Here is a 20490-nt window from a genome sequence, read left to right on the forward strand (position 1 = left end):
CTGGGGGGGCCCTCCGTGGGCACTGGCCGGCTCACACCGGCTCCTCCTCCTCTGAAATCCAGCAGCCTTAAGATCAGGACACGACCGCAGTGTATCTTATTGTGCTGGTATTCGCAGGGCTGAGCTCCCCTGACTCTTGGTTTGACATCCCTGTAGCGATGTCTAACAAGAATCTTCAATCCACCTCTGAGACCTGGAGGAATCGGCTGCTCGTTGCAGAACTCTTGACAAGAGCTTCGGTGCGCTTCTTGGGCCTGAAATCTCCTTCCATCCTCTGTTCCCTCCTTGGTGACATGGATTCTCATAAACACTTGGTGAAGTATTCCCCATCTAGGCACAGCCTGCAAAGTGGGAGACTCCCTGAATCACCCATGCCCGGAGGCCTGCCTTGGCCAGGACCCTCTCATTCCTTGGATGTTGTAAAACAGCAAATCTCTAAACCCCAGGGCAGGAAGGGCAGAGTGGGACGGCAGCTCCGGCATGCCCTCTGCAGTAAACTCTAGCCTCCCTTAGCACCACTGAGGAGACCCAGGGTCCGTCAGCTGACAGGCTCGTGTTCCTGTGAGATCTGGGGCAGCTGGAGGAGGCTCAGAGGTGGTCTCGCCCTACGTCATTTTACACGTGGGGCCACAGGGGCCCGGAGAGGAAGAGACTGAGCTGCACGGCAGGCCCCTCCCCCAGCGACGCGCAGCAGCCTCAGAAGCCAGGCCCCCTCATTTCCAGAGCAGCACACTGTCGGCGCAGCGTATCAGTGCCCCTGAGGCCGGAAAGCCCTTGGGAATGGCTCTGTGGAGCCCGTTGCCCTCTGGGAAGGACCCAGAGTCTACCCTCCTCCTGCTGCAGTGACCAGCAAGGTCACAAGTTTGGTCTAAAACAAAATTGCTAAGTTAGCAAAGAAGTCTCGGCCCCCACCACGTCTTGCTTCCCTCATCATCCCCCAGGTCCCCAGTCCCCACCCCCCCACTTCTCCACGTTCCCCGGGAACCTGCTCAGAACCTCTCAACTCATTCGAGTGAGAGGATGTGCTGTGCTGTGCTTAAGTCGCTCAGTCATGTCCAACTCTTTGCAACCCCTCAGACTGTAGCCCACCAGGCTCCTCTGTCTAAGGGGATTCTCCAGGCAAGAATGCTAGAGTGGATTGCCATACCCTCCTCCAGGGTATCTTCCCAACCCAGGGATAGAACCCAGATCTCCCACATGGCAGGCGGATTCTTTACCATCTGAGCCACCAGAGAAGCCCAAATGACAGGATGAACAAACTTAATAAACGAGCTGGGCCGTTAGAGGAGAGAGAGGAGCCTGTAACCCTTCCTCCAATGTCATTGCTGGGATGTCACACGTCACGGGGAGATGCTTTAAAGTGGGGGTGGGGAGCTTCCCAGTGGAAGCTCCAATCACACCACCAGATTGCTTGTTTCTGGTTCCTCTGTCTCCTTTAAGCGGTTGTTCAAGAAACTGATAAGCATCCCTCTGCTCCCTCCTCTGACAAAGCATCAGTCAGGGCACCGTGACCCCCATCCCTTCACTCAACAGTGCCCACTCCAGGCTACCTAAGCACCAGGAGCTCTGCTGGGGTTCAGGGCACCTCGGTGAACAAAACAAAGATCCCTGCTCTCGAGGAGCTTACTTGCTAGGGGAGACGGACAGACGACAAACAGTGAACACTGGAGGAAGTGAAATTCAAGGTGAGAGCTGTGTGGACACGCAGGCAGCAGAGGTGTGGGCTGGGCAAGGGGGCGGGAGTGCAGGAGCGGGCTGCGGTTACAATTGAAAAACCACCCAGCGGGCCTCTGGGAGGAGGTGACGTTTCTGCAGGACCTGAAGTAGGGGGTGCTGGGGAGCGGGTCCCCCGCACAGTAAGGGCGGTAAGGGAGGGCACAGGGAGAAGCGGGGTGGCCCTGATCGGCTGGCATAGCTCTTTGATCCTGAAAAGACCTGCTGCTCTAGGCAACTCCTTATGGTATCTTCAGCAGCCGGGCAGGAGGCTGCTGGGGCTCTAACTGGCAAAGGAAGGAAATGGCAAACCGCAGCCCCACAGAGCTGAGAACAGCAGGGCCAGAGAGGGGCCGGCAGCCCAGCCTGTCGCAGACGTGGGGCCCCCGGGCCCCCTGCTTTGGGGGCCTCAGAGCAACCCCTTCCCGCAGCTGGGGCTGCTGGCTGTGGGGGGCGCGTGTGCAGGGCGGCGGTGCTGGGGATCAGAGCACGAGGTTGTTGCACCTCTGCCTGCAAACTCTCATGGCTGTCCCCCACTCACTCCCACGCCCCAGAGGACCAAGCGACAGTGAGTGGCCGGAGGTGACTCATTCTCCCTCCTTCCCACAAACCCCAGGCCGCACTCAGCCCCAGGAGAGACGGATGGGGCTGGGCCTCGGGTAGACACGGCTCTCTCTGTGTTTAGCCGCAGAAGTGGAGCGGACCTTTCCGCAGGAAGCCAGGTCGTGGCAGCCGAGACCCCTAGCTCGCTGTATGATGGGGGCAGGCCTCTCACTTCTCAGGTGGAGGCCTCCTCTGGTCATGCTGGATGGTACAGAGGTTGGGAGGGGGGTCCTGCTGAGTGTGACTGCAGCCTCCTGCCCACGGACAGTGCCCACAGCCTGACCTCAGGCCGGGTATTGCCCTCCATAGTCCTCCTTTCCTCATCAGCGAAACAGGAGGGTTGGCCCTAGCTGGAGAATCCCTGACTGGCTTGACCATAGCCACAAACACTGATGGCCAGGCCCACTGGAGACTTCAGCCATCAGAGCATCCAGGGGAGGCTGGGAGCCACTGGGTGAAGTCACAACAAGTGCCCCAGAGACATGCGTGGGTCCTGTGGGCTGAAAGCTTGGGAAATCACTCCTGTGATCTGGTCTTCTTGGACTTGTTTTTAAGAGAATAAAAATGGAGGAAGCGGAGTGAGGTGAGGGAGCAGAAGCAGAACTCAGGGTCTCTGTCCTGTTATGGCCCCTGTAGGGCTCTCCCAGGACACGTGGGGCTCCCTTTCCATGATCCCTGTGTTCTGCCAATGGGGGTGGAGGGTCACAAGTGCGTCTTGAAATCAACTTTGCTGGCCACACAGAAGTAAGAAGGAAACTGGGAAAGAAAGGCAGGCAGGGAGGAAGGGAGGAAGAAGACAGAACAGAATGGAAAGTGTAAGAGCCCACAGTGCGAGTAAGAGTCAATGTTATTTCCCGAACACTATGTCTTGTTGCCTGTGTGATTATATGTCTCGTGCACAGCTGAAATGTTTTTCTTGCCAAATTTTGCATAGTGTGAGCTGTAGATGAGTTTCCCTGTCTCCTAGAGGGCTTGGGGGGATGGGGAGCTGCTCCCTTGACCTCAGTTTCAGAGGCACACTGGCCTGTCCCTCGCCCGGAGGCCCTCCTCCACCCCTCACTCCCTCCCTGCTCTCTGACACCATCCCGACCCCTGTCCCACCTCCTAGCCCACGTTCTCACACCCGATCTGGCTTTCACTTGCATTTCACCTTTCTTTAAAGGAACAAAATTCCTCCTTAAAGGCAAGTCTTCTGTGAACCAAGAGTCAAACCTTCCAAAATTCTGTCCTGTCACCTGAGGAGACAGGGAGAAGCCAGGACATCGGTCTCAAGACTCAGGCCTCCAGGGGCAACCAGACACATGAGCGGAAGCAAGAATCTGAGGGTCTCCCACTTCTCAGTCATGCCCTCCCCCTGACAGATTTACAAGTCTTATGTCACTTGTGCTCCAGTCATTTTGTGTAGTAGCCAGGAAGAGCTATCCTGTTTTACCAGCAAGGACAGCAGGGCACTGGGGGAGGTGTTTGTCAAAGGCCCCATGCGGGTTTTTCACATGGAGCTGAGCGGAAGTTAAGCGCTCTGGGCTCCCACTGAGGAGGAGGAGCGGCAGTCAGTGGGGTGGAGGCACTTTCCGTGTAGGGAGGACGGGGCCCCTGGATAGGGCTTTGGCCAACGAGCAGGAGAGGGGAGGCATATCGGAGAGGGACCTGGCACTGTCCCCATTCTGCTGGGAGTTGAGCACATGTCATGAACGCAGTGCTGAGTTCAGCTCTGCACCCTCCCTCCATCCTGCCCGCCATGCTTTGTATCTTAGGTATGCGCTGAGCAGATGAGACAGGGAGCTGTTTCTGAGGTTAGGAGAGGACGCCTTTTCAGAAGACAGACAAATCAACAGGCACCTGCCTTGTCTCTCTAACTGGATCTTAGCTTTTTTCCATCCTAATTCCACTATGGATGATGGGGACAGTGATCATTGATGTTATAAAGAGAATCATCCAATACCTATCTGTTACCTACATTACCACCGCATCCCTGCCCTCTTCTTCTATTTTTTTTAAGTTACACTGTATTATTTTAAACATAAAATTTATAGCATTGGACTTCCCTGGTGGTACATTGGATAAGAGTCTGCCTGCCAATGCAGGGGACATGGGTTCAATCCCTGCTCTGGGAGGATCCCACATGCTGTGGGCAACTTAATCTCAGGCACCATTAACTACTGAGCCCTTGCACCCCAGAGCCTGTGCTCTGCAACAAGAGAAGCCACAGAAAGTGAGGCCCACACACTGCAACTAGAGGGTACCCACCCCCACCCCACCCCCAACCCCCCCCCCCCCCCCCCCCCCCCCCCCCCCCCCCGCTCAGCATGATTAAAGAAAGCCATCGAGCAACAACAAAGACTCAGTGCAAAAATAGCAACAAAAATTTACAACATTTAAAAAAAAAAAGACTCCAGATGATCATCAGAAGATTTTATCTTGTATTCTATCGATTTAACCAGATCATGCTCAGTTCTACCATAGGTGCTAGGCTCAGTCCTCTAAAAGGATGTTACATTGTTTTATTTTAAAACTCTCCTCCATCACATTGTCTGTGAGGTCTCTGAGAGAAACTAGGCCTGAGACAGTCATATGTCTGCAGACAGAGAACACACTCCCACCAGAAACTGCCTTCTTACAAAATCCATTTAGTACTGACTTTTTAAAGCAAATTTAAGGAAATTGAGATATTCAGAGGAGTGTAATCTTGTTTTGGTCTACTGTACATAAACAATTTCTTTTCTATAGCCCTTTAGGGAAATGGTCTAGGGCTAATGGACCTGTGTACAAAGGAATGGAACAAATGAGCCCCGAATATCTATACACACAGGCAGCTTATGTGGGCTGCCTCCCACTTACCCACGTACCCATATACACTGCCCTCTCTGAGTTGCTTCTTTCCTCTCCTCTAGACGAGGAACCTGAGGCTCAGACTTGAAATGGCTTGCCTGAGTCCCACAGCTGGTAGGAGGCAGAGCCTGCTTTAGAACCTGGCTTTGCCTTGCTCCAAAGCCCATGCCTTTCTATGCTTTCATCCTCCCCAGTTAGTAGGATAAAATCATTAGCAAAAGTCTGAAATGGTGCTCATTGGGATTTTGCATAAAATGGCTAGAATAGTTAATGCCTCTTCAGTACATTTTATTATATCTCCGTTATTTCTTCTCTCTCACTGGTCCTTTGAGACAGGGTCTGTTATTGTCCCCATTTTACAGATGAGGAAGCTGAGGCTCAGGGAACTCTGATAACTTGTCCACAGACTCATAGCTAATGAATGGGAGAATTGGGTCTCAACTAGTCTGATCTCAGAGCCTGCATTTTACTCCCTAAGCTCTCCTGTCTGCCTGTTCAGATCTGAAATAATATCTTTTAAAAGAATGTGCTCATGGAGTTCATGTAACCCATTCCTTCATTTTATATACTTGGAAACTCAGAGTACTCTAGGACTCATCCCAGGCACAGAGCTCACAGAAGTGCAGCTGAAAATTGGTACTTTTTATACCAATGCTCACACTCAGAATCACCTCATCAGGGCTTCCAGACCTTCCCTGGATGCCTTCCCCACCAGTTTGCCTTTCACGCTCCGTGGACAGCCCTCGTGCCTTGCCTTGGGGGACAAACCCACTGGAGGGGGATTCTTACTGCAGGCCAAGTTGTTCTTTTAGTTTTTAAATAACTGAAGAAATATCCCACCTCCACCTCACGTTGAATTGCAGACATCAGCTCAGCTTGGCCTTAAGATTGAAAAAATGATCCTCCCAGTTGAAAGTGCCTTCCTCGTCCCCTTCCTTCTACTGCTCTGATTGAATCCCCTCCTCCCAGCATCTTCCTAGCCACAGCCCTGGGAGAAGCTGCCATCTCATAGGAATGACCATAGCCGTCATTCCTAACCAGGCTCCATGCCTCCAACTGAGCCCTCTTCTCCATCATCTTTCACACACCCTGGAGAGAGTCAACATGCAGGGTTTTACCTCAGTGTTCCCCCTGGTGAACTCACTTCACCAACACTCTCAGACTCAGAACAGCTCAAAGCATCCTTCACAATCGTAACCAGTTGCTGTGGTCTTTTTATTGCTCACTCCCCCACGTACGCCTCAACTGCTCTGACCTACTTGCAGTTCCAATAAACACATTGGTGTCATGCCTTCGCAATATAGTCCCCATTTCTAGAATGTCTTTCAATCATTTTTCATCTGACCACTGTCAATATATTTCAAGATCCAAGTTAGGTTCCCTTCTTCCCCAAAGTCTTTCCTGATGCCACTTCTTGATTTTAAAACACTGTGTGGATCCAGCTTAACGTGTCTACAGGCTGACTCTGGCCCACCAGCCACCAGTTCTCACTGCTATATGCTAAGTTCTCTCCTTGACCTAGAACTGTGGCCTTTTTCTAGGGCATCCAACTATAATGTCCAATATAATCATCACCACTGTATCTAGCTATTGAGCCCTTGAAATGTGGCTAGTACCTCTGAGGGGCTGAATGTTTTATTATTTTTTGAATCTTTATTTTTAGTTATTTGGCTGGACTGGTTCATAGTTTTGGCAAGTGAGATCTTTTAGTGTGGCAGGTAGGATTTTTACATGCAGCATGGGAACCCTTGGTTGTAGCATACAGGATCTCGTCCCCGACCAGGGATTGAACCCAGGCCCTCTGTACTGGGAGCATGGAGTGTTAGATCACTGGACCACCAGGGAAGTCCTTGAATTTTTAATTTAACTTAGATTTAAATAGCCATTTTGGACTAGGAAAAAAACTCTTAAGATCAATTATTCTTCAGCAATAGTGGCCCCTGGAGACAGGCAGTACCAAAGGCAAATCCTTATTCCCTTCTTTTTCTTCACCCTTCCAGATGAGGGAAATCTGAGAGTCATATTTTTCTTACTTGAGCTACTCTGGCAGCTCTACCTAGTCACGAAACTTTTCACCTCCTATTTCATTGACCTACTTCCCTTTCATCGTTGTGAGCCCTAAGACATTTAGAGCAAGAGAAAGGACCCCAGAGGGTGTCTGGAGTGGAGATCTCAGACTAGGGGCCCCGACACTAAATCTAGCCCATAAGGGTGCTAACTTTGGCATTCACAATATTAAAAAATATTTGAGCAACATTTAAAAATTGAGATATATTGCAGAAAACTTATATTTCTAGCTACTTGAAAATTCAAAGATTGGGTATTGAGACTTCCCTGGAGGTACAGTGGTTAAGAATCTGTCTTGCAATGCAGGGGAGGCAAGTTTGATCCCTGATCGGGGATCCCAAATGCCTTGGGGCAACCAAGTCCATACACCGCAACAACTGAGCCCATGCACCACATCTAGGGAATCCACGCATCACAGCGAAATATCCCACCTGGTGCAAGAAAGATCCCGAGTGCTGCAACTAAGACCGTATCGTCTTTCTTACAGCAGAAAAACATTTCTCCATGTTCAAGCTTTATTCAAAGCTGGTAAATGATTGGACTTTGTATTTTTCAGCCTGGCCCATTTCACACATTTCTACCTGGCTCCTGCAAGCATCTGAGTGTGAGACTTCTGCTGCTGCTGCTGCTGCTAAGTCGCTTCAGTCATGTCTGACTCTGTGCAACCCCATAGATGGCAGCCCACCAGGCTCCCCCATCCCTGGGATTCTCCAGGCAAGAATACTGGAGTGGGTTGCCATTTCCTTCTCCAATGCATGAAAGTGAAAAGGGAAAGTGAAGTCGCTCAGTCGTGTCCGACTCTTAGCGACCCCATGGACTGTAGCCCACCAGGCTCCTCCATCCATGGGATTTTCCAGGCGAGAGTACTGGAGTGGGGTGCCATCGCCTTCTCCTAGAAGGACAGAAAGCAGGGCCCAATATGCACACTGCAACTTCGCGCGTTAGCACCCACGTCAGACCTCAGAAACGACCCCTTTCTCCTCAGAATCCTCAACACGATGCCCGTGGCAGCCACCCAAAATGGGTCATTATTGACAGACCAAATGGAGTCCATTGCCAGACTCATCTGGTCCAATGCTCTCATTTTACCGAGGTCCAAAAAACTGAAGCAATTACTGAGTTGGTGGTGAAAACCATGATGACATCTCAGATCTCTTGATTCTGGTGCTATTTTCAAAGGCCAACCCACCCCACTGGGGAGAGAGGAAATGAGAACATGGTCCAGAATCAGGTTGATCTTTGGCAAGAGCAGCCAAATACCAGCTGGACTAGAACTGTTGCTTCTTTTTCTCGACACATTATGTAACTTCTCTTCCCCGAACACTGCTCTTGCCTTCTCTCTTCCTGATTGCTTTCCTATTTTAAGCTGACAGTGACAGAAAAGTAGCTCAGCTTCCCGGGTCTACTCCCCATTGCACCCCAGTCATCGGGTCAGTACTCACGGCACGCGGAGCTTAGGGAACTTCTGGATGTCGTTCTCTGCCAGGTTCTGAAATGGAGACAGTGGTAGTTACAACCCGCAGGAGGGGCTCCAGGCCAGGTGAGCAGAGTCAGGTGTGAAATGACAGGGGACCGCGGGACTGCAGCCAGCGGAAAAGGAGGCCGCATCCACCCGACCGAGCAGGCAGCCTCTAGACGGAGCATGGAGCCCGCGGGCCCGGGACGGCCACATCGGTCACAGGGAGCCCGAAACTCGGATTCTATGTGGACTTGGCCAAGCTGTAACAGCTTTCCTAGCCTCCCACCCCAGACCTCAGGCCCTCGGCTGCCGTGAAACGGCTGTGAGCAGCCGGCCTGGAGAGGGGGTCCGTGCTCTGCGGCCTCGTCACAGCCCAGCTGCCTCCTTCACCTGGGGTGTTGGTGGGATTCTCTAGATGCGAGGAAGCAATAAAGAGGCTGTCCTGAGGGAACCGAGAGGGGAAAGGAGAAAGAGGCTCGTGTTTGTAAAGAACTGACTCTGCCTCCTTACAGCACCTTGATTAATCCTCGCATCAGCCCTGTGATGTACAAACTGTCAGCGTTGTCTCATTTTAGTGAGAAAGTGGGGCCCGGGGGTGTAAGGGGATTTCAGCTTGTAGGCGATGGAGCTGGGGCTAGGACCCTGCTCTCTGGCTTTTGTGGGCTATTTCCTTCCTGCGAGCTTCCTCCTACCATGTCTAAGCCCTTTGGAGCCCTAGTGGCCTGTGTTGGAAGAGAGGAGGGGAGGGAGAGAGAAGAGGGAAGCAAAGAGGGTGGGCACATGCTCCATAGAACCAAAGCTGAGGCAAAGAAGGGCCCCTTTAACCGTCTAATTGAGGCCAGAGGCCCAGCGGTCAGGGTGGGAACACTGGAGTCGGACAGGCTGGTTTAGAATCTTGGTTCCCTTACTTAGCAGTTCCCTGACTTGGGACAGACACTTAATCTCTCTAGGCCTCAGTTTCCTTCTCTGTATAATGGGAACCTTGATAATATGAACAGCTCCGTGTCAGGGGCCGTGAGGACTGAATGAGATGAAGTGTGTCCTGTGCTTGGCCCAGTGCCTGACAGACCTTTTGAGAGCGATGAATGGGGTTTAGGTGAGCAATTTCTGTCCCGGGGCGGAGCAGGTGGGGTCTGGCTGGCTGTTGGAGGTTAGTTAGTGTCTTTGCTTCTTCCGCTCTGGGCTGGTAGCTGCCTGGCAGGATTTTGGCTGCCTTCTGAGATGAGCTGGGCAAACTTCCCATTAAGTCCAGCTGGCACTGGGGCTGGGGCCTCTTAAAATGTGCTATGGCCTCATCCACTCCAGTTCTTAGGAACAGAGTCTGATCCAGCCCCCATATCAGATCTTGCGACAGGGCTAGGAAGGAGGCTTTGGCAAGAGTCCTGAGACAATCAAGACTTTCATCAAACTTCTTAACTTCTTTTTTTTAGCATCACTGAGCCATGGCATCTATTTCCCTGGAACCACTCCCTTCTTAGGGAAGATACCAAGACTCGTGTTAGCAGTGTGGCATGAGGATTGGAGGGCTTGCTGGGAGTGGCCAGAGGGATGCATGCTGAGAACTAGGTGGTGGGCCATTGCCTTCTCTTCTGCTGAGTCAAAGACATAAGCTGAGGGAATTTCAGGAAGCAGGTGAAGGAAAAGGTAAGCATGTGAGTGTGGCTAGAAACACAGAGAAAGGCCTTTGAAACAGGGATAGGAATTGGGAGGAAAGATGGAAGATGGTAAACATGTTTGGGCTTCCCCGATGGCTCAAGCTGCAAAGAATCTGCCTGCAATCCAGGAGATGCAGGTTTCATCCCTGGGTTGGGAAGATCCCCTGTAGGAAGAAATGGCTACCAACTCCAGTATTCTTACCTGGAGAATCCCACGGACAGAGGAGCCCAGCAGGCTACAGACCATGGGGTCACAAAGAGTCAGACATGACTGAGCAGCTGAGCACACACAAACACGATGTTTGGAGAATTTTTCTATGTGATGTAACAGTGTAAAACCCCCTCCTCTACCTTCTTCAAAGACCTTCAGCAATGTCTGGAAACGCTGAGTTACTTGTGCAATGACTTGGAGTTAGACTAGTGGCTTTACAGGAATATGATTATGTGCTGAGTGCATTCTTAAGAGGGACAAGAGAGCAAGAAAAGCTAAGAACTGGACCCGGCCTGGAGAGGTGTTTGTAGCAGACACTGTCGCTTGCCTACCCAATATCCACTCTCTTGCTCCCTTACTGATGGGGTCTGGATTTTGTTCAAGGCAGTAAATGTTTCCAGTTCAAAATATTTAACACACTAAATTCTCTTGCATGTGACCCAGGTCGCAGGACTCCATTGTGGCCGGTGAGATATAATCTGAAGTCTAACCGAATAAAGCTTTTGGGAAAGTACCCCTGAAAATACAGGGGAATGCAATCCCCATGCACTTTGAGTTTTTCACTCTTTGCCTTCCCCCTCTTCCTCCTGCTTGGAATGCAGATGTAATGCCTGGAGATGCAGTGGCCATCTTATAGCCATTAGCACAGAAGCCACAGAGAGCTTCCATTGGCTAGGTGAGGCTTGAGTTCTTGATGACTTCCTTTAGCATCCCTCCAGCCCTGAGTGCCCACTTCTAGACTCCTTGTCACTTGAGAAAGATAAGCCCCTCTTTGGTTAAGCCACTGTGGTTCAGTTTCTCTTTCATGCAGCTGCACACCTTTCTAACTGACACAGCTTCCAAGCACGTGGCCTCCTCTTCTTTAGCCTTTTGGGAGCATGGAACCCCCATTCCCTCACCAGACTTCTCAGTGGAAAACAAAATGCTGGCAGCACAGATTCCAGGGGGCTGCTCGCTCCTGCACGGAAGAAAGGGAAAAGGAAGGAGGGAGGGAGGAATGGAGGAAAGGATGGAGGAAGGGAGAGGATGGAGAGAAAGGGAGGGCTGGAGGGGCAAAGACAGCTGGGGCCTTCCATTCTCACCCTTAAAGCAGAATGGCTCTGGACATCATAAAGCTGGAAAGGGTGATAGCTGAGAGCTCAGAGCTCAGATCAAAGCCCAGATCATACGCAGAGCATCTGGCATGGAAGGCGGTTTTAGCAGAAGCTGCCAGGGCAGGGCTGGGCTCTGCTCCCTACTCCCCTCGCTCCTTGAGTCCCTCTTTCCACTTCTTGCTGTTCACACAGTAGTGAAAGTGAGCAGCATTCTCTGAGGGCCTGGCATGTCCCAGATATCGGGGTAGAAAAGGCAAAGCTCCTCAACCAAGGCAACAACCCTGTCTCAACAGGCCTGAAGCTCACAAGAGCGGGATGGGGCACCCCCCCCAGAGCTGGGCTGGACTGTCACCCACTATCACTCAGTCCAGTGTGGTCCATTACAGAGGAAGGAACAAGGAGAAGTTCAGAGAGGGCATGTGCTTACTAGAGGTCACCCAGGGCTATGACCAGGACCATCTTCAAGAAAGAGGTCTTACTCCCTTTTGATTCAGCCCTGAGAAGTCTCAGGTCTCAGTTCTAAAAGCATCTTTTAGCTAAAAGCTAAAAGAATGAAATATTCAGATTTAGCGGTAAGTTGCAAGAAGAATAACAATTAAATGCTCAAAGTCTATTGGCTTAAAGCCCAGTGCAAAGAAGTAGCGCTATTCAAAACTCAAGCAGTGTTAAATTAAATTAAATGTACGCTTTAGTCCAGTTACTAGGTGTGTGACAGAATAAATCACATCACATTTCTGTACATGTTTCTCTAATTGCAATTCAGGTGGTAGTTAGAGCCTTCCTGGAGATAACTTTCTGCTATAAAACAAGCTTCTGCGAGGCAGAAATCACATCTTAATCATCTCTACATTCCGAGCACATGGCATGGTCTGGTATATAAAAGGAGCCCAGTAAAGTCCTTGTTAAGTGAATGGCAGGGTGAATGACTGAATGATTTACATGGAACAGTGAATGAAGATGTCTTATATGGCACATGAGAGCAAAGGGAGCATAAGTTTGGTCTCAGTGTGAGACTTAAGTACTGCCCGGAAAGGAATAGATGACTGTGTATGGTAGTGAACTCGCCATCAGTGAAGGAATTCAAGAAGCTGTTGGTAGCAGAGATGCAATATAGGAAATGGATTGATGTACTGGGTGGAAAACCAGAGCGTGTGCCCTCCATGGCCCCTTCCACCCCGAAGCCTCATAGCCCAGGTTCCTCAGGGCTGCTCACCAGGTCTTGCCAGGAAACAGTTTGACTTATCCACTGAGTCCAAATCCAAATTGGGAACATTGACCCTGTGAGACCTTTGAAGGCTTGTTCCTGCTTCATTTTTGAACAATGAAGAAACACAACCAAAAGGGCTGGATCGGTGCAGTCAGAGTCTCCATTACCCATTGGCAAAAGTGTCACTCCAGGGGAAATGCTTACACCACCTCCCCAGCCACTGCCCAGTGGCTCAAACTCCAATTAGAGCAGCAGCCCCTTCTCCATAATGGCTTAGTCCTTAATATAAAGCTGCATCTTAGCATTACACTGGAAACTTTTTGCAATATAAAGGAGTAGAGGAAGTCATAGCACATGGGTGTTAATTGACACAAAACCAATGATGTGAATTTAGTAAAGAGAAAGAGGGACATAATTGAAATAAGGAGGGTGATTCTACCCTTTATTCTAGTCAGTGAGTATGTTCCCTAGAGTGGCAAATAAGAAAAGAGAATCTTCCATTCTCCCATGTGGCTCTTTTCCCCCTTGAACTTCTCAGAGTATGAGTGCTATTTGAATAGATTTTCAAGAGGGGTATGTGTGTGTGTTAACTGTAATTTGATTCCTACTTACACTTTGACTTCAGAATGTACATTAGTGTCAGTGAAAGATCTCGGAGGTATTCTAAATAGGAGAATCCTGAGAGGTGATGGGAGAGGTCCTCATACAAAACCCTGAAGAAGGCCTTGGGTTGTATGGGATCCTGAAGACAGGCATTGCCCCTGAGCAGCCGCAGAGACAGGGTAGACCAGTTGGCTGTGCAGCCATTGGTTAAAGTTACAGAATAGTTTTGGTCATAATGTGTTGAACTAGCAGCCAGCACTCACCAGAAACCGTGGCCCATCGATGTCATATTTCCTCACGACCTTTTCACAGTCCTTGTAGTTTAGCTGAAAAAGAGCAGAGGAGGTGCTGTCAGTGAAGTCAGGTTCACGCCATTGGTTCCCCTTCCTTGCCTGCCCCAGGAGCTCAGCAATCTGTGGTACTTGTGGCTAGCCAGGCTCCCCGCTCCCCTCCCTGTCTATCAGAGGGGCCCTATCCTTACATCAGCCCTGCTTTCACTAACTAACCCCTTGGGACTTTTAAAATGGAGAAATTGCCTGTTGAAGGCTTTGAGGCCAACCCCTACAGAAAGAATGCTGCTAGGGCTGCAAAAGGCTGGCCATACGCTCCTCCAGCAAACAGAAAAGAGTTGAAAGAAGAAAATAAATAGTAGCCATCATCTGGTCACCCAAAGACAACCTTGGTGAACATGGCAATGTGTCTCCTTCAGTGGTTTTTCCAAAGCATCTTTCTAAACATAATCAATGTTATCATTCATATTGAATCTCCTTGTCTTGTTTTCCTCTTGAAAAATAAAGGCACTGACTCATGTTATTACAAAGTGATTTTGAACAGTATTTTAATTAATTTGCTCTATTGCTGAACATTTAGTTATTTCCCCCAAACTGCTGCTGTAACAATGATAATGGAAACTTCTAACAATTACGGAATACTTGCTATATGGTAGGCACCATTCTAAGTGTTTAAACCAATTTTAATCATTTAAGCTTCACATTTTTCAAATGGAGAGTCAAAGGCACTAAGAGTCAAGTAACTTATATAAGGTTCTATGGATAGGCAGGTGACAGAGGTGGCAGCTGGGCTCCGGAGCAAGGCTTTAATATCTCTATCAGGAATGTTCTCCTTTTAGTTACTAACAATAAAACTTACAAACGGTAAGTGAACAGACAACAGGCTTAAGTGCAGCTTAACTTACAAGATCGAAAAACATCATAGATACTCTTTTGCATAAAATTTTTTCTTCTATTTTAAATAGTCGAAGTCAGAGTCTCAGAATAGAATTACAGCCTCAACGGGAATGATCATTTTTAGAACCTGTTGCTTTCCTAGAGTCACATCAACTGACAGTTGAAGCAGGTGTCTGTTTGACCTAGTCCTCAACAGTGTAAGCATTTACCTTTGAAATATCTCTAAATTTGAGGTTTCTAGCTAGAGAATTTAAGGTAAAATGTTTGTCCTTGAGAATCTCAGCTTCTCCTCACAAGTATGGATTTCACAGTGTGTGGAGGCCTTCTTTTGGTGCAAACTTAAAATTATAACCTTTTCTTATGGCCAAGAAATTGAAAGAGTGAGTGCAATTGTTGTGAATCTCGTGGTGTGACAGAGTAGGGTGAATATTAGAAAGCTCGGAAAAAATGATTTAGTGGTCCTTGGGAAGAAACCAGCTTCTGCATAGCCCCAAACATCCCTTTTATCCATGTTGCAAATGGGTGAAATTGTTCTTGGAATATTCAACTACCTTTATTTATTTATTTTTTTTAATTTAGAATTATATTATTATTTTCTTTTTATTTTATTTTTTAATTTTATTTTATTTTTAAACTTTACATAATTGTATTAGTTTTGCCAAATATCAAAATGAATCCGCCACAGGTATACATGTGTTCCCCATCCTGAACCCTCCTCCCTCCCCATACCATCCCTCTGGGTCATCCCAGTGTACCAGCCCCAAGCATCCAGTATCGTGCATCGAACCTGGACTGGCAACTTGTTTCATACATGATATTTTACATGTCCATCAGCAGATGAATGGATAAGAAAGCTATGGTACATATACACAATGGAGTATTACTCAACTGCCTTTAATTCATCAATTTCACCATCAGCGTTATCAGCTGAATCTCTGATTTTGCAGAGTTCTGATTTGGACTCTAGATAGACAGACAATCCTGCAGACTGGGGCCTGCCTGGAAGTTTGATTCTGAGTCAGTGATATCTAGGCCTGGGAGTAAGACCTTTTAGCATGCATGTGTGCTCAGTCGCTTCAGTAGTATCCTACTCTTTGTGAGTCTATGAACTGTAGCTCATCAGGCTCCTCTGTCCATGGGATTTTCCAGGCAAGAATACTGGCAAATCTAGGGGATTTCCTTCTCCAGGGAATCTTCCTGACCCAGGGATCAAACCCATGTCTCCTTCATTGCAGGCAGATCCTTTACCAACTGAGCTCCCAGGGAAGACCTGTCTTTTTAGCATGCTACTGCTGCTGCTGCTAAGTCGCTTCAGTCGTGTCCGACTCTGTGCGACCCCAGAGACGGCAGCCCACCAGGCTCCCCCATCCCTGGGATTCTCCAGGAAAGAATACTGGAGTGGGTTGCCATTTCCTTCTCCAATGCATGAAAGTGAAAAGTGAAAGTGAAGTCGCTCAGTCATGTCCGACTCTTAGCGACCCCATGGACTGCAGCCTACCAGGCTCCTCCATCCATGGGATTTTCCAGGCAAGAGTACTGGAGTGGGGTGCCATTTTAGCATATACCCAGATAATTCTTATGAGTGACAAGCTCTGGTTGGTACTGCTCTGAGCAGGTACCTGGTGTTGAGGATAGGACAACTAAGGCCCAGAGAGGGGAAGGGACTGGCTGAAGGTCACACAGTGAATTGGGGACACAGCTAGAATTAGAACTCATGGCTCTGATCCAGAGTATTCTCCATTGCATGGTCCAAGGATCCCTTTATGTTAAGTCAAAAGAAATTAGAGGACTTAAAGAAATAGAAAACATGACCTCAATCCTCGAGGGCTTAAGTTCTGGACAGAGGATGAGCTGCACGTGTCTGAGATAGTAAGACACAAAAGTCCGCTGGTCTGCATGGAGTCCCCAGGCTGGGTCCAGTGAATAGAGTAGGAGAAAGGGAAGCTTGAACATGAATCGGCCCCCATCTCTGCTGGAGGCCTCACACATATATCTCCTCTATTTATCCCGATAATCCCATGAGCTAGTCACTATTAGTATCTCTGTTTTACCAACGAGGAAGCCGAGGCACAGAGAGGTATAGTAACTAAGGGAGGGTCAGCAAGCTAGTGGGTGGCAGAGTCAGGATTCAAGCCAAGGTGTGGCTGACTCCAGAGCTGGTTGGGGAGATGCCTCCAAGGGGGACCTGGCCCCAGCACTTCGTTAGAAAGTAAACCTGCTGGGATTTCCCTGGGGGTCCAGAGGCTGACTCCAAATATAGGGGGCTTGGGTTCACGCCACAACTGAGAGATCCAGCATGTCACAATGCAGATCCTGCACGCCACAGCTAAAACCCAGCACAGTCAAATAAAGAAACAAAAATAAATTAAAAGGAAGAAAAAGAAAACGGCATGCCTAAATCAGAAACATGACACACTCCTTGATTTAAAAAAAATGAAAGAGAAATTGCATCTGCCAGTAGGACTTTGGTATCCAAGATCCAACCCCAGATGACTCCATGGTCAGTTCACTTAGCTTTTCTCTCTGGGGGAAGTGAGATGCTCAGTATTTGAAGGGTGTCTCTCTGGGTCTGTAGAAGGGCTAGAACTTCCTAGATCACAAACACCCTTCAGTCTCCTCGTTCCTGCCTTCATGCTGGGAAGGGAACCTGCTCAGTTTCTGTGGACATGATCTGGAGTCTAAGGTCTGTAAGAAAATTCTCTCTTCCCCCAACTCAGGCAGAGAGTATCTATGTGAATCATCCTGACCTGTAGGCCATCTCCCTGTCCTGAACGGAACTTTACCCTTGGATTCTTCAGTTGCTGACCTGGGTTGTGCAATTCTCTTTCCCAGATTGGAGACTGGACCTCTGGCCCATCAGCCTGTCCCCAGGAGTGCCCTTGCTAGTTCTCAATTCTTTTCTCTTTTCTTTATTGATCTAATATGCCACTTCATAGCATCTTAGCAAATCTCACTGTGGCCCTCAGTTATTTGGTCTACATTTAAGAAAAGTATTTAGAATAAATACTTTTGACTCTTTCAAAAGTCAGCTAGCTCAACAAGCTTTGCACCCACTGTGCTGAAACCTAAGTGTATTATGACTTCCAGTGAGGGAAAAATAACAGAAACGAGATGCACAACAAGCAGCAAATAACAGGATCTGTGGGTTGTGCCTCTCTCATGCCACACCCAATTCAACATTTTCACATTTTTCTTAGGGGAGAATAGTTATGACACTGAGTACTTTGGTACCATGTAGACCCCAGGTTTGGGTATGTGTTACAGGGAGTCTACCCCATACCAGGAAAAATAGTAAGTTGACTTAGAAAACCTCTAAGCTCATGACTTAAAACCATATCTTCGTGATAATCTGGAGTATCCACTGAATTAGATGCCAGCCTCCAGAAATGGGAATGTTAAGAGCTCAGTGGTCCCTCACGAGACATCGTATCCCTTGGACAGTCATAGAGGGTCACATGACTTGGGATCTGCCCAAGCAAGCCTGTGAGCCATGGCCCCACCAGCAGATGACCAAACATAAGGATCCTTGAGCTCCTTCAAGACTAGAAGGCAGGACAGCAACACTCTGGTCTCAGCTCTGCCACAAGCTTGACCCCTGACCCTTCCCGGCAAATCTTTTCGTTTTCAGGGGCCTTGGTGTCTGAAGGCCTGAGGCTCATGTCATTTCTCAGCCTGCATCATAAGACCCTCATGAAGTTCCCATGAGACTCTGTTCTAGGTAAGTGGTTGAACAGCTCTCTTTCAAAGTCACAAGCAATGACTTGCTCAGACACCATCTCCAGCATCGTTCATCACAGTCTTCCACCCTTCCTTTCCTCTCTCCTACCCCGCGAGACTCCATGTTTCCCTTTCGAGCAAGAAGCCTTGATCTCACTAGCCGTTATAGCAGTTCTGAGTCTCAGGGCATGGACTTTGAAACTGGACAGGTGTGACCGGAATCCTGCCTCCATCATATGCAGTCCCTGGGGTTTGGGTCCACTTAGCTTCCTTGAGCTTATTTTGCAGCTGAACCAGCAGGACAGCGATCCTGGAGTGAGTTAGATGCGACTGTGCCTGAAGAGGACACACTCAAATCCTAGCATGTAGTAGGTACTTGCCCCTTGAGGGCTTCCCTTCTCCCCAGAATGTATTGCCAGAGAGCTCAGTGTTGCTCCATCAACCAGAGAGACTGCACAAGGCTGGAAGCTTCACTGCTGTCTTTCACACCTCTCGCATTCTGCCTGCACTCCCTCTTCAAGCCTCTGCCCAGCCCCCCAGACACTAAAGAGCAAGGCTCACCTTTTTGAAATAGTCTGCAAGGGTGTTAGGGTCCCAATTCAGGACCTCAGAGCGAAAGGGCACGTTCTTGAATGCCATGGCTGCTCGCTCAGGATGAAGCTCACCAGCTGAGCACAGGCGCTGCACCCATGGACAGAGAACCCCAAATCCAGAGTCTGGAGGTGTCTTCAGCTCTTCCAACTCCCGGGCACCCTCTGGAAAAGTCTTGTTGGAGCCGCTGTCCTTTCTGTTGTAGCCAGATCCCAGAAAGCAACAGCTTCCTCTGCGAACAAATATGGTCTCTTCTCAGAAAACGACTCAGCAAGTTTCCTTTACCACTTCCTCTGCTGAGCTCTAAATAAGTAAACAAGGAAGCCCAGCTCTGGGGACTCAAGAGGCAGAAAGAGCTACAGGCTGGTAATTCCCCACTGGGCCCCATCTACCCCAGCCCAGTAGGAGGAGTGATGAAGGGAACTTAGACACCCAAGTATGTTTCCATTGAAATCCCTGGCATCCATATGTTTAAACCACATTCCTGCTTGGGTAGGTCTTTGCAGATTAAAAATCTAATTTGACCGTTCACCTAAAATATAGACAATCTCCCACATCAGTGAAGGGGAAGGAACATGACCTTTCAACGCTTTCCAACCACGGCTCAGTTTCTCTTAAGAGCATAAAGTTGAGCTTCTTTAGCTGCCCCTTATAGTTATTACAAGTGGATCCTCTGAGTCAGTGAGTTGGGATCCAGAACTGAGAAAGGAGCACCACTGGGAAGACCTGGGCTTCGTTTCTTTCTTTCTTTCATCTTCTTCTTCATCTGTTTATTTGGTAGCAGCAGGTCTTGGCTGCAACACACAGGATCTTTAGGTGCAGCACGTGGGCTCTAGTTCCCTGACCAGGGACTGAACCCGGGCCCCTGCTGTGCGAGCGTGAAGTCTTAACCACTGGACCAGCAGGACAATCCCCTGGCTTCATTTCAGATATACCTGTTTCCATGCTGGGCAACCTCAGGCAAAGACTTAAACTCTAGGAAGCTCAGTTTCCATGCTGGGCAACCTCAGGCAAAGACTTAAACTCTAGGAAGCTCAGTTTCCATATGTGCAAAACAGGAACAGAAAAATTGCTTCATATGCACATAAAACGATGCGTTTAACTAGAAAACTTAAGGGAGGAAAAAAATAAAAAATAACAATTGCTACTGATGTTGCCATATAGTCTAGTCACTCTTGTTCCCCCTAGACATTCTATCTACTATTTATTCGTCCACATTTCTATCTAAAGAGCACATCCCTGGAGACAGCAGATGGGAGTCTGGGTTCTCTCTGTTGGTTTCTCAGACCCTGAGCATCTCCTTGACTGAGGGTGAACCCAGTGTCAAAAGCAAACATATCCGTTTAACGTCACAGGCTCCAAGTTCACCCGTCCGGTGCTCCACAGGAACACACAAACGACTGCTGTCCTGATGTTGAGTCTGTTGCATTTACTGAGTTGGCCCTGAAGTGATGCCTTCCTGAAGCTTTTTCAAAGATCGCTTTAGCCACGCAGTTTCCATCTTATACACAACCTCAGGAGCCCCACCCTCATTGTTACGCACCAACCTCGCCA

General features: G+C 48.9%; 1 protein-coding gene across 8 annotated transcripts in view; it reads right to left on the reverse strand.

Moving 5' to 3' along the window:
- The window catches only part of LCP2 (lymphocyte cytosolic protein 2), a 48463-nt gene extending 29248 nt beyond the window's left edge, over nt 1-19215 (reverse strand). Inside the window, exons 1-3 of one of the 8 annotated variants that reach the window (XM_006075527.4) lie at nt 18907-19207; nt 13705-13767; nt 8655-8701 (exon numbers count right to left, since the gene is read on the reverse strand). In XM_006075527.4, the coding sequence (XP_006075589.1) occupies nt 8655-8701; nt 13705-13767; nt 18907-18984 (188 nt within the window). In that variant the 5' untranslated portion in view covers nt 18985-19207. Of the gene's footprint in view, nt 1-184; nt 342-7793; nt 7899-8654; nt 8702-13704; nt 13774-18906 lie in introns of those variants that run through there. The other 7 variants (XM_025270825.3, XM_025270824.3, XM_025270823.3 and 4 more) reach the window with 7 other exon arrangements.
- Between the last annotated feature and the right edge of the window lie 1275 nt (nt 19216-20490).

Source organism: Bubalus bubalis, chromosome 19, assembly GCF_019923935.1.
Source record: "Bubalus bubalis isolate 160015118507 breed Murrah chromosome 19, NDDB_SH_1, whole genome shotgun sequence".
Classification (NCBI taxonomy): Eukaryota; Metazoa; Chordata; class Mammalia; order Artiodactyla; family Bovidae; genus Bubalus; species Bubalus bubalis.